This window comes from Chiloscyllium plagiosum, unplaced genomic scaffold (genome assembly GCF_037043375.1).
Source record: "Chiloscyllium plagiosum isolate Xiang-an unplaced genomic scaffold, Cpla_swu_hap1 HiC_scaffold_10, whole genome shotgun sequence".
NCBI classification, from domain to species: Eukaryota; Metazoa; Chordata; class Chondrichthyes; order Orectolobiformes; family Hemiscylliidae; genus Chiloscyllium; species Chiloscyllium plagiosum.
This window is the reverse complement of record NW_028270148.1, coordinates 61,121,194-61,145,924: the sequence shown is the minus strand read 5'-3', so window position 1 is coordinate 61,145,924 and position 24,731 is coordinate 61,121,194. Positions and strand designations below refer to the sequence as shown.

Sequence of the window (24,731 nt, the reverse complement as noted above, 5' to 3'; positions counted from 1 at the left end):
GATCGAAGGATCTGCTTCCATGTCATATGACTCTAAGTTCTTGAAATACTGAAGATTAATCAATGTTCCTAATGCAACCATCAGGAAGATCCTTTGCCTGTCTTTGTATGTGTGCTTGATGTCGTATTTTTATATTTTGGGAGTTAGTACATAAATATTGTGTTTCACTCAATAAAGCTGGTTCTATTGTTTATATCCATTCAGTTATAACTTTGTCATGTGGTATAGCTGTTTATTAAAAGAAAAATAAATATTTATTGCAATCGATGCACAGAAATTTTAAAAATGGGTGGGAGGTGCAATTCCCTCTTCTCACATGATCATATCAATGATAAACTGCTTTCATTTGCAGATTTTACTTACATACCTGTCCATCAGAATCAAACGCCAAGCAAGCAATTCCATGGGTGTGAACGTCTTTCAGAATAGAAACCATCTGTACATTGTAAGTATCCCAAATGCAGATATAAGGATCCTTTCCAACTTGACCTGTTGCTACCAGACTTCGTTCAGGATGTAAGGCAAGGCTGGAAAGGAACGAACAAATCAGTTTGCACTGGACATTTCATTACATTTGAATGGGAATATTTTTCTTATAGACTGGGAACTGATGTACTGCAACACAGATTACCTAAAACCCCAAGTTTAATTGCATTATCCTCATGGATGGTACATTTTATAAAAATGAATAAGATTATTTTAATTGTTACAAGTATAATTATGTTTTGGACTATTTCTTTATAATAAATGAAGTAATGACAAGGGTCACATGACCAGCTCTATATTCTGCCTGACAGCATACCCACGTGGCTTGATATCATGGTAACTGGGGGCCCAGACTAAGATTCTCTGAAAGCCATATGCAGTATGTTAAAATGTGGAATCATAGGTCAGGGCGACTGCACTGTCTGTGGTGAAAATTTCTATCCCAGAGCTATTGGATTGACAGTGATATCCTTTGTAGCTCTAGGATCGGTTGAAGGAGGAAGCATAATTCTGTGACCACTTCTTTACAGAAGTGGAGCCACTACAGACACTATTATATCTGAGGTGGGGTTAGAAGAAGAGCTCTTTTCTTTTGTCTGTCAAAAGCTTCTGTTCTTTGTTGTCTTTTCACCATCTCCAGGTCATGCTGCAGCCCAAGAGAAACTTCAATGTTAACCCTTGATTGGGAAGGTGCAATGGTTTCTTTATGATTTATGGAGCAGTGAAGAGGGTCCTCATACACAAAACACTGAAAGTAAGTGTACAGGTGCTGCAGAAGGCAAATTATGTTGGTGCTCATAGTAAGACAATTCAAATATGGGAGCAGGAATGCCATGCTGCAACTGTATAGGGTCAGAAGTTACGACACCAGGTTATAATCCAAAAGGGTTTTTGAAATCACAAGCTTGTCGGACTATAACCTGGTGTCATGTGACTTCTGACCTTATCCACCCCTGTCCAACACCAACACTTCTAATCATGGCAACTGTACAGGCATTTAAAAGACCATATCTAGAGTACTGTGTGCACTTTTGGTCTCCTTCTCTGAAGGAAAGATGTTCTGGTTATTGAGAAAGTGCAAAGAAGTGTGGGCGGCACGGTGGCACAGTGGTTAGCACTGCTGCCTCACAGCGCCAGAGACCCGGGTTCAATTCCCGACTCAGGCGACTGACTGTGTGGAGTTTGCACGTTCTCCCCGTGTCTGCGTGGGTTTCCTCCGGGTGCTCCGGTTTCCTCCCACAGTCACAAAGATGTGCAGGGTCAGGTGAATTGGCCACGCTAAATTGCCCATAGTGTTAGGTTAAGGGGGTAAATGTAGGGGTAGGGGTATGGGTGGGTTACGCTTCAGCGGGTCAGTGTGGACTTGTTGGGCCGAAGGGCCTGTTTCCACCCTGTAAGTAATCTAATCTAATCTAAAAGGCTTATCACATTGATTCCTGGAATGGCAGGACTCAGGGTATGGGGACAGAATAGATCTGCTGGGATAATATTCACTAGAGTTTAGAAGAACGAGATGTGATCTTATATTAGACAGGCTGGATGCAAGAAGAATGTTCTCGACGATCAGGGAGTCCAGAACCATGGGTCACACAGTCTTAAGGATAAGGGAATAGGCCTTGTAGGACAGAGGTGAGGAAGAAGTTCTTTATTCAGAGTGATGAGCAGTCTCTGCCACAGGAAACTGTTGAGGCCAAAACATTGAAGACTCTCAATAATGATGTAGATATTGTTCTTTGGACTAAAGGGATTAAGGAGTAATGTGAGATAGCATCAAGGGGATACAGGGTTGGATGATCAGCCATGATCACACTGAATGGCGAAAAAGGCTCGAAGGACTGAATGGCCTATTCCCATTCTTATATTCTATGTTTCTATCAAGTGGGCCATACTGCAAAACAGGAAATTTCAGACATTTTCAGAGGACTGAGGAGAGAATTTTCCATGGTTGCTCAATGTCACAACTTAAAAATGGGGCAAGATAAACTCACTGGAAGCTGTAAAGATTCAAATGGTAAGCACACTCTAAACTGTATAATAGCATGGAGTTGTTGGTCATGCTAAGATATTGACAAAGAGTCACACTTTCTGTAGTTAAATATTAATTGCCTACCTTGTTTAATCAATGCCATTTTCAGTTGGTACATAGCAGTAAAAGTCTGAAAGCGTATCATATAATCCCTTAAATTTGATCATTAGGAATCTGCATTGGACAGCTGGCCCAGGCTTCAGACTCCTGGCCTCCAAAGTGGGATCAGCAGTCTGGAGTGGGGGCCCAGTGACCAGCGGCTCGGTGCAGAGCATGGTGATAGCAGCCGCAGAAGCCCAGTGTGGATCAGAGGCAACGGCCCTCTGCACAGCACATGTGCAGCAGCAATGGCACAGTGCAGAGTGTGACGACAGCCAGAAGTCAGCCTACATGGAGGTCTCCTGCGCTGGTCTGCCCTCGGAGAGAGACTGATGTTTGTCTTTTTAATTTTGCTTCTTTTGACCTATGAATATACTGTCTATATCTGTAATGTAACTTACTATTCTTCATTTCTTTATTCTGTAACTAAGGATTGTACCTGGATGCTCTGTACCTGAGATGTTGCCACGTGTTAGTGACATTATTACACTGTAACTAATCTTCTAACTCAAGAAGCTGTACCTAGGTATCTTTGTACTTAAGATGGCACTGCAAATGGTGAATTATAAACTTTCAATGCAATTAAACTTTTAATTTGAGTTCATGTGACAATAAAGCTATCTCAATTCAATTCAACATTTCTGACAGGCAAGTCCAATCAACAGTTCTTCCATAGTGCAGAATGTTTGGGTGAACGAAAACCACAATCCCTATTCACAAGTTGTATTCTGAGCTTGAAACATCTAAAATCTCAAACAGCCACTTTGGCAGCTGCTTTCAAACAGAAAGTACATAATGTAAGTGTGAGAATAAGGTATCATGAAGGTAGGCTATTAATTCAAAAGGTCTTACATAGACATGCTCCATGACCCCTCATACTCTCCAAAACAATTCATGTTAATTTTCTATGTCCCCTCACACTGTCAATGTCAACTTATACCTATTCACTCACTTTGATTCACAACCAATATGAGCCATATAATAAATGTAGGATTATTACGAGCATATTGCAGCAGCCGATAAACAATGTGGCAGCCAAGATCCTGGACAGTTGAAAGACAGCTGGAGATCAGGCCTATGCTGGCAATGGGACTCAAGAACAGCCACATAAAATTTCTGGAGATGAAGAGACAGAACAGGGGAACGTCTAACAAAGGTGCCAGAGCTATGCACAGTGTCAAGCGAACAGTGAAGGATTCTGCCATGCCTCTTGCATATGAGCATGTCCATGCAGAGAGTCAGGGCTGCTGCTGATAACCTAGAGCCTAAGACTTGGAGTACTCAACAAAGTCACTTCAAGCAATGAGCCATAGTATTCAGCAGGTCTTCTCTACCTGAGCTCCTGAAGTCAGAGTTGCATCAAACCATAGTGGTAGACAACATTAAAAAAATCATCAGTTTCAAAAAGGTGCCTCCAAACATATTCTGATGCTGTATGCTTACGTATTGTAAGAAGCTTGTCTTATTACTTTAAAAGTTGTCAACTGTAAGATGAAAAAAGACTGTTTTAGAAAATAAGGATTTTCCAAAATGGCTGTATAATTTCATAGTAAGGAATTAATACTTAACGTGAATTTTTTTTGTGGCTATAGGTTCCTGCAATCAGGTGCTTTCAAGTAAAACAGATTGCTTCTTGGATAACTGAGTAGGTTGGGACTGGAAACAAGTAACAGAAATACAGACACACAGACAGAGAAAGACACAGAAGGGTTCACTGTTACTGCCGAAGCTGCCTGGTCTGAATAGTTAAAAAAAACGTCAGTTTTGACCTGAAAAAAACAATTATCATTCCTGCAGCAGTTGCTGCGAGTTTTGACTTTTGAATTGATAAGCCAGACATATTTTCCAAGTGAATCAGTTGTGCTATACTTCTTACAAGCCATTGGAAACTTCCAAAATACCAAGGATCTCACTAGTAACACAGGAACAGCAGTAGGCCATTCAACCCCTCAAGCCTGCCCCACCATGCAATAAGATCATGGCTGATCAGTGGCCTAACTCCATATGCTTGCCCATATTCGTTGATGCTTGCATAATAAAAAAAATTCTCAGATTTAAATTTAACAATTGAATTAGCAGACTGTCATTTGAAGAAGAAAGTTTCAATCCCCCACTACTTTTTGTATATAGAAATACTTTCTGGCATATCTCCCTAATGGCCTGGCCCTAGTTCTTAGACTCTGCCCCCTGGTTCTAGAATTTTTAACTAATGGAAGTAGTTTATATTTGACTTCTCTGTTTCCCTGTTAATATCATCAACACCTTGATTAGATTACCCTTTAACATTCTAAATTCTAGAAAATAAGCTGTAATTTGTCTCTTCTCTTCTCATAACTTAACCCCTGAAGTCCAAGTATCATCCTCGCTGAATTAGGATTATCTTGTCATTGGATTTGGGACCCAAAGACCTGAGCTGATTTTCCAGTGTTTCTACATCCACCAATAATCTACTTTCCCTATTTGCTTGTCTGTATGTCTGTGCATGTATGGGTGTGTAAGAGGAGTTTATAAAGGATCAAAGGCTTAATTTGTTTACTTATAGGTATAGTCTAATTACTTATAATAAGATTTCTTTTTAAATAAAGAAACTTGGTCTGTGCTTTCTATCAAACTTGGTCTGAAAGTCAGCTAAATTGAGGTACTGTGCATACTTTTAAAAAGATCTTTAACATTTGTCATGACTCCAGGTATAACAGGATTCTATTTATAGTGCACTACTTCATTGGATCGTAACAAGTTTGGGGTTTGTCTTGGATTTGCTTTGAATTGGATTGGATTGAAAACAGATGCAATGAGGATTTAGGTGTGGTTTGATAAATAATACTGCTAAACGAATATACCGGTTCTGTATTACACATAAGGCATAGCATTAGACATAATAAAGTATTGTCACTGGCAGCTTTATAGGAAATTTCTAAAACAATTGGCAGATAAACTGAAGATAAAATTAAATGACACAGCTAAAAGGGCAGAGATAATGGAGGTACCAGCACAGCACATAGGTTTTGAGGAAATATGCAGTTCTCTGTCTTGTCCACAAAAAAGCCACTTGATTTCCACTATGTATCTCTCAACAGAGAAAGAGCCGACACCTTTTTTCACAAGAAGTGAGATCAAGAACTTGAATTTGGAGAGGACTTTTAGAATAAATCCTGTGCCTAGACACATGATTTTAGATGTTGGAGGATAATAGTGAGAATCTAGCGAAAAAGATTATTTTTCAAAAAGTTAGTGACCATCATATTAAGTTATTAGTAATGACCTAGATGATGTGAGGTGGTGGTGAGCTGTGTTATGCAAATTAAATTAAGTGAAGATGTTTCATCTTACCGAGATCTGGTTCATCTTTGATTGAATGTTTGGAAACCAATCGGAAGAAAGTAAAATTCAAAATGGAGAGACAATAATTACAGCTTGGAACTCTGCAGGGTGAATTAACTCCACAAAGGCCAGTGTCCTGTCATCAAGGTTACACATGCATAGTACATGACACTGGCCCAGCAAGCTTAAAGCCAGCTCCTAGACTGAGCAGATCCCCTTACACTTATTTTTAAATTAAGCAATACAATTTACAAAACAATTAATATTAACAGCTGTATATAGAGAAACAACAAGGTAGAGGGGCAGCAAAGCCAGGCCCCAAACCTGACCGTTCAACCAGTTTTCAGGGAATTGAGGACAAACCTCAGTCATCAGAAAACAGTAACAAATACATACAAGACAGTCCAATTAGATTTTAAAAAGTGCATAGAATACTGATTCCACCCCCCCGCCCCCCCCCCCATCCCCCCAACCCCATAACTCAGCAAGCCATCCGTCCCTCCCACCTTCCGGCCACTCTAAGGCAGCTCGCCACTGCGCCCCTCCTTCTTTTTTTCCTGGTTATAATTTTATTAAACAGCACACAGTTTACAAAACAATTAACATTAACAGTAGTATACAAGAGTAATAGCAATTTACAAGAGAGAGGAGCAACAAAGCTAGGCCCTAAACCCCACTGTTCAACCAGTTTTCAGTGAAATGAGGACAAACCACAAACCTCAGTTTCAGTCATCACATAACAGTAAGAGCGACAAATACATATAAGACAGTCCAATTACATAAAAAGTGCATAAAATACCATCAGTGTATCCGCCAGTGGAAGACGGCTCAAGACATCCACATTTGCCACTTGGTTTCCCAGACAGTGTTTCAACTTGTAATTGTATGCACTCGGAATAAGAGTCCATTGCTGCATTTGACCTGAAGCTATGGGAAGCATGGCTCTGTCCTCTTTCAGTGGTCCTAGCAGGGGTTTGTATCTGTTACTATTACAAATTTACATCCGTAAAGGTGTCAGTGGAACTTTCTCACACCAAAGATGGCCACCAATCTTTCCTTCTCAACTGGATGTATTTTCATTCAGCATCAGCCAAAGGCCAGGAACCATACATTGAGGCGTTCCTCTCTGCTGGGCTAACACTATTCCGATACCATGTGGGGAGACATTGCATGTCAGCAACGCATCTTGCTTGGGATCATAATGTACCAAAACCTTAGACAATGATAGTTGTTTTTCCATTTCCTTCAAGGTTACATCTTGACTATTAGACCATTTCCAAGGCTGACCCTTCTTCAATAGCAGATGTAAAGGGTGTTAGGTTGAGGCCAGGTTACGTACGAATTTTCCACAAAAATGCACCAACCCAAAGGATGACCTAAGCCCGGGAACAGACATGGGAGCTGGAGCAGTTTTGATCACCTTTACTTTATCTTCCAATAGGTGTAACCTAATTTTGTTGGCTCTATAGCTCAAGGAGGTCACTTGAGGAGCCTGGAACACATATTTTTCCCCCCTAAGACATATATCTACCTTGGAGAAATGTTCAAGCAGTATGTCACAAGTTCTCTAAATGCTCTTTATTGATCTGCCCAGTTATTAGCACAACATCCAGATAAATAGTGACCTGGGTTAGACCTTGTAAAATGCTCTCCATCATCCACTGGAAAATGGCATGGGCTAATGATAGCCCAATAGATTGTCTCATATATTGTTAGAAACCCTTATGGGCATTAATTGTAGCATGCTTCTAGGAATCTTCATCTAAATCACAATAGCAAATACATATGTCTCATGTCCAGCTTTGTGAAGGATTTGCTTCTTAGCCAACATACAAGATGGCCTTAGCTCCTTTGATTGTCCCTAGACCATCCTGAAAAACCTCTGGGTATTTAATTAGGATTTAACTCAGGCCGCCAGTTTCTAATTTAAAAAATGTTGAGCTAATGGTTATGCCTGTTTAAAGTCTAGTTGGGCTTCAGCTAGTAGGCACTTTTGCATGGTCTTATCATTAATTCCACATATCAAATGGTCTCTCAGAATCTCACTTAGGGTTAAATGAAAATCACGTGCCTCTCCCAATTGTCTTAACCTTGTCAAAAATCCTAATATGGATTCCCTTTGTTCTCAAATTGCCAAGTTAAACCAATAGCATCTCAGAAATCGAGAAGGCTTGGGTGGTAATATTCCTTCACTAAATCTGTCAAGTTTTGAGAGGTTTTAGTATCTGGCGTTTCCATGAAAGTTAAGCTCCTAATAACTGAAAAAGCTGCTGGTCGACAAGCTTTCAGGAGAATTACTCGTTACGTTTGCCCACCCTAATGTCACTTGTCTGGAAAAAAATATTGCATTCTTTCCACGTACTGGACAACAGGATTGAATACGTCAAGCCTCCCAAATAGTGGCACGAAGCAGAAATGCTTATCTCAACTCAAAGACAGTTGTTGCAAGTGAATCTCTGCAGAGGTGTTTTTTTCCTCTCGTCATCACTGAAATAGCTCCACGAAGGCCAGTATCCAATCATCAAGTTACCCCTTATTTCCATATACATAGTAAATGACAATGACCCAGCTAACTCAGAGCCAGCTCTTAGAGTGAGCAGAATCCCAGACTCTCCTGTTTATTTATTTTTTCCTTTTTTTTCCTTTCTTTTGTTTTTTTTAACCCCCACACTACCGCCTAACTGCGGTAGTGCTTATTTTTCCCCAGCACCCATGGTGCGTGTGTGTAGGTGTGAGACACAGTGAGAGACACAAGGTGCACAAATCTTTATTCAATTTCCACCACCAGGAAGATAGGAAAACACCCGAGTGACAAGCAGTGCCCTTCACAAAAAAGGGCTTTGCTGTGTGATCAAACAGTGAAGGGGAGGGCAGGGATTAAATCAAAATAGAGTTTTTTAATCAAAGTAGAGTACACTCCTGTTTATTTCTTTTTCTAGTGACAAGCAGTGCCCTTCACATCAAAGAGGAGAAAGTGAGGTCTGCAGATGCTGGAAATCAGAGATGGAAATGTGTTGCTGGAAAAGCGCAGCAGGTCAGGCAGCATTTAGGGAACAGGAGAATCGACGTTTCGGGCATTAGCCCTTCTTCAGGAATGAGGAAAGTTGGTCCAGCAGGCTAAGATAAAAGATAGGGAGGAGGGACTTGGGGGAGGGGCGTCGGAAATGTGATAGTTGGAAAGAGGTCAAGGTGAGGGTGATAGGTCAGACTGGGGTGGGGGCGGAGAGGTCGGGAAGAAGATTGCAGGTTAGGAAGGCGGTGCTGAATTTGATGGATTTGACTGAGACAGGCTGGGGGGAGGGGAAATGAGGAAACTGGTGAAATCCGAGTTCATCCCTTGTGGTTGGAGGGTTCCTAGCCGGAAGATGAGGCGTTCTTCCTCCAACCGTCGTTTCGCTGTGGTCTGACGATGGAGGAGTCCAAAGACCTGCATATCCTTGGTGGAGTGGGAGGGGGAATTGAAATGTTGAGCTACAGGGTGGTTGGGTTGGTTGGTCCGGGTGTCCCAGAGGTGTTCCCTGAAACGCTCCGCAAGTAGGCGGCCCGTCTCCCCAATATAGAGGAGGCCACATCGGGTGCAAAGGATGCAATAGATGATATGTGTGGAGGTACAGGTGAATCTGTGGCGGATATGGAAGTTTCCTTTGGGGCCTTGGAGGGAGGTGAGGGGGGAGGTGTGGGCGCAAGTCTTGCACCTCCTGCGGTTGCAGGGGAAGGTGCCGGGAGTGGAGGTTGGGTTGGTGGGGGGTGTGGATCTGACGAGGGAGTCACGGAGGGAGTGGTCTTTACGGAATGCTGATAGGGGAGGGGAGGGAAATATATCCTTGGTGGTGGGGTCCGTTTGGAGGTGGCGGAAATGGCGGCGGATGATGCGCTGTACATGGAGATTAGTGGGGTGGTAGGTGAGGACCAGTGGGGTTCTGTCCTGGTGGCGGTTGGAGGGGCGGAGTTCAAGGGCGGAGGATCGGGAAGTGGAAGAGATGCGGTGGAGGGCATCGTCGACCACGTCGGGGGGGAAGTTGCGGTCCTTGAAGAAGGAGGCCATCTGGGATGTGCGTTTTTGGAACTGGTCCTCCTGGGAGCAGATGCAGCGGAGTCGAAGGAATTGGGAGAATGGGATGGCGTTTTTACAGGGGGCAGGATGGGAGGAGGTGTAGTCCAGGTAGCTGTGGGAGTCGGTTGGTTTGTAGTAGATGTCCGTGTTGATTCGGTCGCCTGAGATAGAAATAGAAAGGTCGAGGAAGGGGAGGGAGGAATCTGAGACTGTCCAGGTGAATTTGAGGTCGGGGTGGAAGGTGTTGGTGAAGTGGATGAACTGTTCAACCTCCTTGTGGGAGCACGAGGCGGCGCCGATACAGTCATCGATATAGCGGAGGAAAAGGTGGGGGGTGGGGCCAGTGTAGTTGCGGAAGATGGATTGTTCCACATATCCTACGAAGAGGCAGGCATAGCTGGGGCCCATGCGGGTGCCCATGGCTACTCCTTTCGTTTGGAGGAAGAGGGAGGATTGGAAAGAGAAGTTGTTCAGGGTGAGGACCAGTTCAGTCAGTCGAAGGAGGGTGTCTGTGGAAGGGTACTGGTCGGTACGGCGGGAAAGAAAGAAGCGGAGGGCTTTGAGTCCTTCGTGATGGGGGATGGAGGTGTACAGGGACTGGATGTCCATGGTGAAAATAAGGCGTTGGGGACCGGGGAAGCGAAAATCATGGAGCAGGTGGAGGGCAAGGGTGGTGTCCCGAACGTAGGTGGGGAGTTCTTGGACTAAGGGGGACAGGACGGTGTCAAGGTATGCGGAGATGAGTTCGGTGGGGCAGGAGCAGGCGGAGACAATGGGTCGGCCGGGGCAGTCAGGTTTGTGGATTTTGGGCAGGAGGTAGAAGCGGGCGGTGCGAGGTTGTGGGACTATGAGGTTGGCTTGGACTAAGGGGGACAGGACGGTGTCAACTTGGACTAAGGGGGACAGGACGGTGTCAACTTGGACTAAGGGGGACAGGACGGTGTCAACTTGGACATCAAAGGGCAATGCTGCGTGAAATATCCTGTTTATTTTTTTTCGTTTTTTTTATCTTTTTCTTTTTTCTTTTTATAGCCCCCACACTACCGCCTAACTGCGGTAGTGCTTATTTTTTCCCCAGCACCCATGATGTGTGTGTGTGCAGGTATGAGACACAGTGAAAGACACAAGGTGTCCCAGAGAGGTTCCCTGAAATGGTTCACAAGTCGGCGTTCTGTCTCCCTGATGTAGAGGAGACGACATCGAGAGCAACAGACACAGTAGAGCAGGTGAATGAATGTGCAGGAAAATCTCTGCCGGATATGAAAAGATCCTTTGGGGCCTTGGACAGAGGTGAGGAGAGGAGATATGGACGCAGGTTTTACACCTCCTGCATGGTGAGGGAAGGTGCTGGGAGTGGAGGATGCTTTTGTTGGGAGGGGGTGGCATGGAGCTAATGAGGAAGTCACTGAGGGAATGGTATCTACAGAACGCAGATGGAGGTGTGGAAGGATATATATATATATACATATATATATCTGGTCGTGGAGTTTGACTGTAGGTGGTGGAAGATAATGTGTTGTATCCAGATATTATTGGGGTGGAAGGTGAGGACCAGGGAATTCTATCCTTGCGGTTCAAGGGCAGAGATGCGGAAAGTGGAGGAGATGCACTGGAGGGCATTATTGATCACATGGGAAGGGAAATTATGGTTCTTGAAATAGGAGGTCACCTGGGATGTCCTGGAGTAGAAGTGGTCCTCCTGGGAGCAAATACATAGGAGGTGGAGGAATTGGTAGTAAGGGATCACATTTTTAGGGTGTGGGTGTAGGGGGTGGGGAGACGTAGTCCGGGTAACTGTGGGAGTTGGTAGGTTTGAAATAGGTGTCCATGCTGCCAGTCACCAGAGATGGAGATGATGAGGTCCAGGAAGCAGAGGGAGGTTTCCGAGATGGTACATGTAAACTTAAGGTCAGGGTGGACCGTATTTGTGAAGTTGATGAACTGTTCCAGTTGGAAGCTCAAGGTGGCATCAAAACAGTCATCAACATAGTGGAGGAAGAGATAGGGTATGGTGCCAGTGTAAGATGGACTGTTCCACATTCCTACGAAGAGAAAAACATAGTCAGGGCCCATGCAGGTGCCCATAGCATACCCTTTGGTCTGAAGGATGTGGGAGGATTCAAAGGAGAAGTTGTTGAGGGTGAGGACCAGTTCTGCCAATTGAATGAGTGTGTCAATGGAAGGATACTGGTTGGGTGGAAGGGAGAGGAAGAAATAGAGGGCTCAGAAGCTTTGCCATGGCAGATGGTAAAGATGAAGCTTTGGGGACCAGGGAAAAGAAAGTCATGGTGGAGGTGGTGGGCGTGGGTAGTGTCCCAACTGCATGTTGGGAGTTCCTAAACCAAGGCGGACAGAACAGTGTTGAGATATGAAGAGATATGCTCGGTGGGGCAGGAGCAGGTGAGTCAATAGGTCGACCGGGTTTGTGGATTTTAGGTAAGAGGTAGAACTGGGCAGTGCAGGGTTGCAAAACCATGAAGTTCGAGGCTGTGGATGGGAAATCTCCTGAGGTGATGAGGTTGTGGATGTTCTGGGAGATGATGGTTTGGTGATGGGTGGTGAGGTTGTGTTCGAGGGGGTGGTAGGAGGAGGTATCTGTGAGTTGGCGCCTGGCATCAGCAATGCAGAGGTCAGTTTGCCAAACTATTACTGCATCCCCCCCTTGTCCGCTGCTTTAATGGTGAAGTTAGGGTTGGAGTATAGGGATTGGAGGGAGTAGAGGGCTGCACTTTGCAAGGGTGAGAGATTGGAGTGGGTGAGAGGGGTGGACAGATTGAGGCAGTCAATGTCTTGGCGACAGTTGGAGAATAAAAAGGTCGAGGTGGGTAAGTGACCAGGAAGGAGTGTCCAAGTGGATGGAGTATGTTTGATGTGGGAGAAAAGGGTCTTTGGAGAGGCGGTCAGAGTCACAATTGAAAACATCAGCAGGGAAGCAGGAAGCAGAGGAAGAAAAGTTCAATGTCGCAACACGTATGGAATTCACTGATCTGGGACTGGGGCGAAGGAGAGACCTCTGCTGACGATTGATTGCTCATCATCAGTGAGGGGAAGGTCTGGGGGGGGGGGGGGGGGTGGGGGGGGGAATGGTAAAAACTCAGCAGGGCTGGACCCTGGTGCAGAGCAGGAGTTGGGAGTGGAAACTGTCTTTGAAGTGGGGGCAATCATATGATCATTGGCAACATCACTGGAGGAAGTGACGTAAACAGTGGCAATCGGGTGGGGGGGGGGGCGGAGTTGGCATCTGGCATCAGCAATTCAGAGGTCAGTTTGCCAAACTACCACTGCATCCCCCCCTTGTCCACTGATTTAATGGTGAAGTTACGGTTGGAGCATAAGGAGTGGAGGGAGTAGGGGGCTGCACTTTGCGAGGGTGAGAGATTGGAGTAGGTGAGACGGGTGCACAGATTGAGGCAGTCAATGTCTTGGCAGCAGTTGGAGAATAAAAAGGTCGAGGCGGGTAAGAGACCAGGAAGGGGTGTCCAAGTGGATGGAACATATTTGATGTGGAAGAAAAGGTTCCTTGGAAAGGCGGTCGGAGTCACAATTGAAACATAAGCATGGGAGGGTTGCGGAAGCAGTGCATTCAGTGGCACCCAGTTCTCCATATTCTCATCCAAATCATTGATAGAAGTGAGGAAAAGCATTGGACCCAGCACCGATTCTTGCAGCACATCACTGGTCGCAGGCCTCCAGTGTGAACAATAACCCTTTACCACCACCCTCGGTCTCAAGCCAATTTTGTATCAGTTCATTAGCTCTCCCTGGATCCCAGATGATTTAACCAGTCTACCATACAGAACCTTGTTGAAGGCCTTGCTAAAGGCCTTGCTAAAGCCCATGTAAAGTGTCTTCACCTATCTTCTTGATCACCTCTTCAAAAGTTCAAGTTTGAAACACACCATTTCCAACAAAGCCACGCTATCCCTAATCAGTCCTTACCTTTCCAAATACATGTAGATCCAGTCTCTCAGAATCCCTCCAATGGGTGCCTATTCTCTCCCTAATTACTCTTTTGTCCTTAATATACTTGTAGAAACTCTTTGGATTCTTCTTTACCCTACCTGTCAAAGCTATGAACCCTTTTGCCCTTCTTATGTGTACGTCTTCACCCCCCCCAACACGACTAAAAGGATTCACTCGATCCCGGCTGTTGATACCTGATATATGTCTCTTTTTTCTTGATCAGTGCCTCAATATCTCGAGTTATCTAGTGTGCCCTGCCAGCCTTGCCCTTCACACCAACAGCAACATGCTGGCCCTGAACTCTTCCCTTGCTTTTGAAAGCCTCCCACTTGCCACTGCAAACAGCCTCTCCCAATCAACTTTTGAAAGTTCCTGTTCAAAACTGGCCTCACCTCAGTTTGAATTTTAACTTGTGGACGAGGTCAATCTTTTTTCTAAAACTATTTTAAAACTGGATTTGGAGGTGCTGGTGTTGGACTGGCGTGGACAAAGTTAAAAATCACACAACACCAGGTTATAGTCCAACAGGTTTATTTGGAAGTACTAGCTTTCGAGGCGCTGCCTCTTAATCAGGTGGTATAGAATTATGGTTACTGGTCCCAAAGTGCTCCCCCATTAACACTTCAATCACTTGCCCTGCCTTATTTCCCAAGAGGTGGTCAGGATTTGCCTCTTCTCTAGTATGGCCATCTACTTATTGATTGAGAATGTTTTCCTGAAACACTGAACAAATTCCTTACAATCCAAGACCTTAACACAACGGCAGTCCCAGTCTATGTTTGGCAAATTAAAATCCCCTACTATTACAACTCTATTATTCTTACAGCTATCTGTGATCTCCCACATATTTGCTCCTCAATTTTCCATTAACTGCTGGGGTCTTATGTACAATCCCATTAAAATAATCACCCTCTTCTTATTTCTCAGTTCCACCCATATAGCTTCACTGGATGATCCTTCAGGAAAGCTTCTCTAAATATGCTGTCATGATTTCCCTAATCAAAATGTCACTCCACCTTCTCTCTTGCCCCTCTTCTAGCCATCCAACAGCATCTGTGTCCCAAAACATTGAGCTGCCAATCCCATCCTTCCAGCCATCTTTCTGTAATAGCTAAGCTATCCCATTCCCATGTTCTCATCCATGCCCTCAGTTCATCTGCCTTACCTGTCAGGCCTTTTGCATTGAAATAAATGATTCTGTCTTCCCTCAGTCCCTGCCATGCCCCTACCTACCTTGTCCACTTAACGTCCTCTCTTTAACTTCTATACCAGCCTCAACCTTTTCTCTGGTCTCACAACTGCTTAGGGTACCACCCGCTCCCCTGCCAGACCAGTTTAAGCTTTTCCAAATAGCTTCAGTATATCTCCCTGCCAGGATACCGATTCCCCCATCCAGTTCAAATGCAACCCATCCCTCTTGTATAGGTTACTTCTGCCCCAGACGAGATCCTAATGATCCAAAAATCTAAATCCCTGCCCCCTGCATCAGCTCCTCCACCACACATTCATCTGCCCTGTCTTCCTATTCCTACTCACACTATCATGTGGCATCACGAGTAATCCAGAGATGACTACTCTTGAAATAGGTTATTAGAGTCATAGAGATGTACGCAAACAGACCCTTCGATCCAACTTGTCCATGCCAATCAGATATCCTAACTTAATCTCGTCCCATTTGTCATATCTCTCTAAACCTTCCTATTCATATAGCCATCCAGATGCCTGTTAAATGTTGTAATTATACCAGCGTCAACCACTTCCACTGCTTATTCCATACATGCCCCATCCTCTGTGTGAAAAAGTTGCTCTTTAGGTCCCATTTAATTTTTTTCCCTTCTCACCCTTAACCAATGCCCTCTAGTTCTGGACTCCTCACCCCAGGGAAAAGACTTTGTCTATTTACCCTATCCATGCCCCTTGCGACTTTATACACCTCTAAGGTCACTTCTCGGCCTCCAACACTCTTCTCTTAGAAGAATTTAAAAACTCTCAATCTTCTGCGATAAGACCTCATGTTGAGGACTAAAAGTTTGCAACTGCTAGATGGGTGGTATATTAGATTCCCTACAGTGTGGCCCACAAGTCCACACCGACCCTCCGAAGAGCAACCCACCCAGACCCATTCCCCTACATTTACCCCTGACTAATGCATCTAACACTACGGGCAATTTAGCATGGCCAATTCACCTAACCTGCACATCTTTGGACTGTGGGAGGAAACCGGAGCACCCGAAGAAAACCCACGCAGACACGAGGAGAACGTGCAAACTCCACACAGTTGCCCGAGACAGGAATTGAACCCGAGTCCCTGGCGCTGTGAGGCAGCAGTGCTAACCACTGAGCCACCATGGTAATTGTGGGTTAATCAATAGAACTAAATATTTTTTCTTTATCACCCTCATAAATTTGAAAATGGGAAAATGAAAGAATGACAATTTGTCAAAGTAAAGAGTGGATTGCTGGGAATGCCCAGTGTCTCTCCTCCGTTCAGGAAATACTGAGGGTGAAGTTGAAAATTGGAAGCCAAGACGTTTTCAGTATAGCAAGATAGAATATGTTTATTCAGAATGCTCGAAACTGAGAAGAGGAAACCTACAGAACTTACTGGAGTTTATAAAAATAAGTCTGAAAAGGAAACTGAGAAAGAAAAGGTCACTGATCAGATTGTAACTACAAAAGACTGCAGGTAGAAACTACTGGGTGTGCAGAAGAGGTGCATAGGGTAAATGAGACAGAAATTAAAATTTGGAGATGCTGGTGTTGGACTGGGGTGTACAAAGTTAAAAATCACACAACACCAGGTTATAGTCCAACAGGGTTAATTGGAAGCACTAGCTTTCGGAGCGCTGCTCCTGCATCAGGTGGTTGTGGACACAACCAACCTGATGAAGGAGCAGCGCTCTGAAAGCTAGTGCTTCCAATTAAACCTGTTGGATTATAACCTGGTGTTGTGTGATTTTTAACAGAAATTAGAAGGGAAGATGACCCATTTTTTTCAAAAGAAGAAAACAAGCCCATAACTAATTCTGAGAGATACAGGGGTTACTCAATCTCTCTTGCTAGAGAAGTGATTTGGAGATGCTTGTGTTGGACTGTGATGTACAAAATTAAAAATCACACAACACCAGGTTATAGTCCAACAGGTTTAATTGGAAGGACTAGCTTTCAAAGCGCTGTTCCTTCATCCACAACCACCTGATGAAGGAGCAGTGCTCCGAAAGCTTGTGCTTCCAATTAAATCTGATGGACTATAACCTGGTATTGTGTGATTTTTAACTTTGCTGAAGAAGAATTGAGTTTTCCTCCAGAGAGTTCATTGAAACTCAAACTATTTGGTAGGTGTAACAGGTGGAGAGTATATCCCAGTTCTATTGTGCAAGGTCCAACTGGAGTGCGACTTGTCTGGTCTAATAGTCGTCAATATGCAGAGATTACCGAAGGATGGAGTTGATTTAGTTCTGGGGAACGATTTAGCAAGAGTGCAAGACATAGCTTCATCTATAATCATATGAAGTCCATTTGAGGCTAGATAGATGGAACAGTTGCAGAAATAGTTCAGGATATTTTTCCTGAATGTATCTTGGCCAGAGCTTTGCCTTAACGAAGTTCAGGAAAAGTCACATTAATAACATGTTATGAAACTCATATTTAAGAGACAGAATAGTGCAATAGAGGTGTTTGGCATGTCTTCACTGATTAGGCTAAGCAAACAGAAATATGCAAGTTATTAGACAGTTCACAGTGAAGCTGAGGGTGAAGGGTTTCCGAATGCTATCATATTGAAAATAGTTATGAGGAAGTGGAGACATCCTCTCAGACCTGCAGACTAAGAATGGATGGTTCATCAAATAGTCATTCTGCCCCGATATCATAAGGAGATAGTGCAAGTAGTGCATAAAGTTTCTGTGGGAGGGCTTACAGGCATATGGAAAACACAAGCATCAATAAACAGGTATTTTACATGGCCAATACTTCATAAAGATATAGTGCAGTACTGTAAAACATGTTATTTTGGAAAATATCAACATGTAATCACACTAGCACCTTTGATACCTAAACCAGTTTTTGCAGAATTATTTAGTAGAGTGTTAATGGATTCTACAGAACCATTACCAAAAACGAAAGCAGGATATCAATATATCCTCAGAGTTGACAACTTGAAACCCAAAGCTCTTTCTTTAAGAATAATTATAGCTAGAGTAGTTGTGTTCTGTTCGCCGAGCTGGGAATTTGTCTTGCAAACGTTTCGTCCCCTGTCTAGGTGACATCCTCAGTGCTTGGGAGCCTCCTGTGAAGCGCTTCTATGATGTTTCCTCCGGCATTTATAGTGGCCTGTCTCTGCCGCTTCCGGTTGTCAGTTCCAGCTGTCCGCTGTAGTGGCCGGTATATTGGGTCCAGGTCGATGTGTTTGTTGATAGAGTCTGTGGATGAGTGCCATGCCTCTAGGAATTCCCTGGCAGTTCTCTGTTTGGCTTGGAGGCTCCCAAGCACTGAGGATGTCACCTAGACAGGGGATGAAACGTTTGCAAGACAAATTCCCAGCTTGGCGAACAGAACCACAACAACGAGCACCCGAGCTACAAATCTTCTCCCAAACTTTGAGCTAGAGTAGTAATGGAAGAGTTAACAATTTTATTTATAACTCATTATGGACTATTAATTGAGGTACAGCCTGACCAGGATTCTAACTTCATGTGAAAGGTTTTCCAGAAAGTCATTACCAGTTTTGAGGAAAAAAAATGAAATGAACTGTGTATCATCTGAAAACACGGAGATTTGGAGCGGTACAATCAGACCCTCAAAACCATGATTAAGGCATACTCCCATGAATACCCACAGAATTGAGACAAAGGATTAGTTTTTTTATTAATTTCTAGCAGAGATTCTCTAAATGAATCGTTAGATTTAATCCATTTGATTGGTTTCTAGTTATAAGATTAGATGGTGGTACAGTGGCTAGCGCTGCTGCCTCACAGAGCTAGGGACCCTGCTTTGATTCCAGCCTCAGGTGACTATGTGGATTTTGCACATTCTCCCCATGTCTGCATGGGTCCTCTATGGGTGCTCCAGTTTCTTCCCACAGTACAAAGATGTGCAGTTTATTTAAACTGGACATGCTAAACTGCCCATAGTATCCATGGATTTGCAGGCTAGGTGGATTAGTCATGGGAAATGTAGGGTTACAGGGATAGGGTAGGTGGTTGAATCTGGGTGGGATGCTCTTCAGAGGATTCGTGTGGACTCAATAGGCCAAATGTCCTACTTCCACGCTGTAGGGATTCTAGATCCATCAAAATTGATTAGAAAAGTGTTTTTGAATGAGAAAGGTGAATCCTTAATGTTGGATTACATGTCCCTTTTTCTAGAAAGACTCACAGGAGCATGAGGGGTGGCACATGAACATTTAAACATTTCACAGGTGAAAATGAAACGACAGATAAACACTCAGCAACAAGTATGTTTCAGAGTGGAAAATGAAGTATTGGTTTTGCAGCATTTATAAGGTGAACCTTTGAAAGCAAAATTCAGCATTCCATATAAAGTAGCTAAAAGGGTTAATAAAGTGACTTCTCTGATAAATACTCCTGAATGTAGGAAGAAGAATTAGTTATCCCGTATAAGCCTGCTGAAAAGGTACTATCTTTGGAATAGGGTAAGGATGAGCAAGTGTGTCAGGTGATAAGGCAGAAGATAACAGAGATAATGAGATTGACGTGGAAGGGGAAGTAGACAGTTCTCAAAGTGAACCTCCTACAGTTCAACTAGGTAATACACAACTACTGGAACAGTTACTGTGTTCTCATAATGAGAGAAAGGACAATATGAGAAACTTGTAAGATCTTGTAAGACCGAGGAAGTATGATATAATCTATAGAGATACACCTGGATGTACTATGTTACTAGGCATGATGTGGACACAGCAGAGTCAGAACTAATAAACCAACATCCTTATCAGATTGACACAGAAAAACAAGTTTAGATAGAAATAGAAATTCAGTAAATGGAAGAAAACCACTTGACTGAACTCATGCAGAGCATTTGGAAGTAGTTCTCTATATATCTCAGTCCACTATTGCCAATCCCACATGTTTTGATTTTACATACTAGTCTCTAATGTAAAACCTTAACAAACACTTTCTTATAGCCTAAGTAAACCATATACACTGGCTCCCCTTTGTCAAGTCCACCATAACTTTTCATAAAAATTAGGTTTATCAAGCATCATAACCTTCTTATAAATTCTGGATGATTTCATCCAAACCTGCTACTATTTTACAAGCATTCAGTTATAAATCTTTTATAATGGCCTCTGGCATTTTCCCTATACTAACTGGTCTCTAATACCCTGTTTTCTCTCAACCTTTGTTAAATAGTGAGGCTACATTAGCTACCCTCTGATCCATAGCTCCTGTTCCAGAGTCTATAGAATCTAAGATATCCACCAATACATGCACTATTTCTATGGCCATTTCCTCCAGTACTCTGGGATATAGATTATCAGGGCCTGGAGACTTATCAGCCTTTAATTTCTAGTTTCCTGGACATCATTGAGTCATAGAGATGTACAGTATGGAAACAGACCCTTCAGTCCAAACCCAATCTAGTCCCACCTGCCAGCACTGGCCCATATCCCTCCAAACCCTTCCTATTCATATACCCATCCAAATGCCTTTTAAATGTTGCAATTGTACCAGCCTCCACCACTTCCTCTGGCAGCTCATTCCATACACGTACCACCCTCTGCGTGAAAAAGTTGCCCTTCCCTACCAATGCTGATTTCTTTCCTACCCCCCCCCCCCCTCCCAATGTTCTTTGGAAAGTTACATGTATCCTCTTTCGTAAAGACAAACAAAATATATATTTAATTAGTCTGCCTCTTCTTTTTCCTCATCACAGTTATCCTGTTTCAAATTATCAGATTCTGTTCCTGGACTTAGGCATAAAGAGATCCATATAGGAAGGGTTCAGGGGGTCATTCTGTCTGACTACTTGCCCCTCTTCCATGGTTACATCCATACTCAGGGAGCCTTGAAGAGGGCGCATGCAGTGTTTACTGGTATGCTCAAAGCCTTCCATGGTCAGTCAGGGACTGAAGTGCATCATCTTCACACAATGACATTTTAATTGAATGTTGTTAAATTAAATTTGAACATTTGATTTTCTTTCCAGCACCCCTTAATTGGGCTGGTACATATTAATTTGAGTCAAGATTAGAGTGGTGCTGGAAAAGCACAGCAGGTCAGGCAGCATCCGGGGAGCAGGAATCTGATGAAGGGCTCCTGCCCGAAACATCGATTTTCCTAATCCTCGAATGCTGCCTGACCTGCTGTGCTTTTCCAGCACCACTCTAATCTTGACTCTGATCTCCAGCATCTGCAGTTCTCACATTTGCCTTCATATTAACTTAATTTCAAATTGCTTTGAAAAGAGTAACTCAACACCATTCAGTTACAACCCAATCTCATGAAGTACCAAGCAAAAGCACATTGTAACCAGATTGAGATCTCCCAATGTCACAGGTCTACAAAGTCAATGGAGCAAGAGAAGCTCATTCATGCCTCATAAGACTTAGGAGCTGAAGTGGGTCATTCCAGCCCATTGAGTCTGGACCACCATTCAATTGGATAATAGCTGATATGATAATCCTCAAACTTCACTTCCCCTCCCTTTCCACATAACCCTTGATTCCCTTACTGATTAAAAATCAGTCTCAGTTTTGAATATACTTAACTTGCTCATATCTCATATTCATCTTCACATTTGATAATGGAGACCATCACAAGAACTACAAGATATGACACTGTAGCTTGTTTAACCTCACATATAAGACAGAGAAGTAGGTGAAATCTGATGTGGAGTGGGTGAGTTCTCTCCATGCAAAATAGCTATACTAAAGTCCATAGATCCTCTCTCTAAGGTAATGGCATCCAAAGTAGAAGCTGCCTCAGGAACTCCTGAGCCAACGTCTCATCTCTATGTCATCTGCTGGACAAGAACCTGTGGCCATTGGGTTTCAACCCTAGTAGCCCTAGAGATGACATTTACCCTCAATCCCATGTGTTTCTGGGGATCTTTGTCACATTTCAAAGGCATCAACTAACTTGTAAGTATATCTGGAAGGGTATGATGCTTTCTTTGCAAGAGTGCATCAATCAATCTCTTTACCTTTTAACATGGGGGGTGGGGGAAATCGGCCAGTTAAGGGCATTAGATTTTAATGGCATTGCTGGTTTTCTGTGGGTTCAGAGTCCAATTGATTGCATCTGCATGGCAGATGCCTTGTCATGAACCAGCAGTTTGTACCAATAGAAGAAGATGCCACTTTGTTAATGTATAGTTCATTTGTAACCACAATAGCCAAAAATGCAGGTCTGGGCTAGATATCCAGGGAACTGCTACGATTTTTTCATCCTGTACCACTCATAGTTGTCAGCATCTTTCTAACAGACAAAAAAACTGCTGATGTTGGAATCCAAGGTAGACAAGCAGGAGGCTGGAAGAACACAGAAGCCAGGCAGAATCAGCAGGTGGAGAAGTCAACGTTTCAGGTATAACCTTCTTCAGGACTGGGGATGGGAGTAAGGGGAGCTGCAAATAAAGGGGGTGGGGGAGCAGGGTGTTGAGGTGGAGATAGGTGAACACAAGTAGAGTGTATGACCTGGTTGGTTGATGGGAGGAAGGAATCCAGTTGGTGGCACTCAGTCTGTGCAAGGGTGGTTGCTGGGTAACAAAGGGATACCCACTCCAAATCAATTAGGACCACAGTTGTCCACAATATATATTAATGGCTTTGATGTAGAAAGGAAATGCACTCTTGTCAAGTTTGCAGGTAACAATTGGGAAGTCAAGTGATGAGGATGACATAAAGGAATCTGGCTGCATTACGTGAGAAGGGAAAAAGCAGATGGAATATTTTATGGAAAAATGTGAGGTTTCTTTGGCAGAGAGTTTACAGGAACTGAATATTATTTAAATTGAGAAATACTATGGAGTAATGTGGGATCCCTGACAACAAAGTACAAAAAATAAGCATCCAAGTAATGGGGAAGACAAATGGAATGTTGGCCTTTATTTCAAAGTAAGAACGGTTTACTAAAACTATACAAATTAGCAGTCAGACCACACTTGGAATACTGTGAACAGTTTTGAGCCTCTAATCTTAGGAAACGTGTACTGGCATTGGAGGCACAGAGGGACTGTCCTATGAGGACAGGTTGAGTAGGTTGGACCTTTACACTTTGGAATTTAAAGGAATGAGGTGACCTTATTGAAACATATAAGATTCTTCGGGAACTTGACGTGATACAGAAAGATTATTTCCTTTGTAGGAGAGTCTAGCACCAGAGGGCATAATCACTGAATAAATAGCAGCACATTTGAGATAGAAATTAGGAGGATTTTGTGCTCTCAGAGTGCAGTGAATCTGTGGAATTCTTTACTGCAAAGGGCTGTTCAGGCTGGATAATTACGTACATTTAAGGTCTGGAGGAACAGCATTTTAATCAGAAAGGGAATCAAAAGATAAGGCAACAAAGTGGAGGAGTTAACAATTATCAGATCAGCTATGATCCCACTGAATGGCAGAGTAGACATCATGGGCTGATTAGCATACTTCTGCTCCAGGTCTTATATTCTTTATTTCCTGGACAGGATCCAATAGAAACTCTTAGGAGGTATAACTGAACCATGGGGCAAATTTTGGCTTCTTATGTGGCATCTTCAAGAGGGTTGAGGGAGACCAACACAAGCTCTTATGAAGCTCCCGGCTTGCAGCAAATAAAATGACTTCCAAATAGCCTTTAAATAGGAGACCAAAACCTACCACCTCAGAAGAAACTTCCCAGAGACGATGTTTCTGCATGCTCATCGCTTCTAATTCACAGACTAAAACATACAACATCTCATTAGTGTATATAGTGAGTGAAAAGCAAATAATTGAGCCATAGCAGAAATGATAACCTAACACACTGAACACCAATCTTGAACTTCAGAATGGAAAACTTTGACTATAAAGATCCTAAAATTGTCAATCCTACCAAAAGCTCCAAACCTAAATAAAATGGGCTAAATGTTTCAAAGTGCATTAGAGCCCCAACATGGGGTTAAAAGATGGATTTTAAGCACTGCTCAAGAACTTCAGCAAAGTCTACCTCCTAAGTGGCCACCTGAGAACATGCCACCATCTAAAGTCCCAATCACAGGACTGACAACTCTGAAGACTTGACAGCACCAAAAGGGAAATGGTTGCTGCTGAGGAACACCAGTGACCTGAAGTCTTTGATGGGCACGTTATAAAAAAAATTATAATACTAATGGAGCCAAAGATTAAAGGGACATGCCCTTTGGAGAGATTGTTGGGGCTACAGGGATAGCCTTCCCTGCTCACAGTCCCTTCCTTGCCCCGAACTATGGCAAGGGGTTGCCTCCACTTACATGTAGCAAAGATTACCCCATAGTCAGAAAAACATTGACAGCAATATAAGAAGTTTCCTAATAGGGAATTTAATTATATGAACTGGATCCCTGTTTCATAATCAGGTAGCCTCTTTGCAACTGGAACTGCCTTCAAAACATTCCTGGACTACACGATCGAGTTGGGAAGCTGAACCAACATGCTGCCCATATTTTTACTGCTTCACTATTCTTCCTAGGGGCAAGTAAATTCCTGGCCAATTTTTCTTTAAATCATTTCCACTCACTAATATTGCAATTATTAATAAGGTTTTTACACTGCACTGAAATAAAAAAGATCTTGCAATGCATAGAAATCTGAGTGTACTT

General features: G+C 43.3%; 1 protein-coding gene across 2 annotated transcripts in view; it reads right to left on the bottom strand.

Moving 5' to 3' along the window:
• eml6 (EMAP like 6) overlaps positions 1 to 24,731 on the bottom strand; it is a 524,201-nt gene that overhangs the window by 469,546 nt on the left and 29,924 nt on the right. For both annotated transcript variants that reach the window (XM_087991388.1, XM_043695965.2), the window contains exon 2: positions 368 to 527. In XM_087991388.1, the coding sequence (XP_087847514.1) occupies positions 368 to 527 (160 nt within the window). The remainder of the gene's footprint in view (positions 1 to 367; positions 528 to 24,731) is intronic.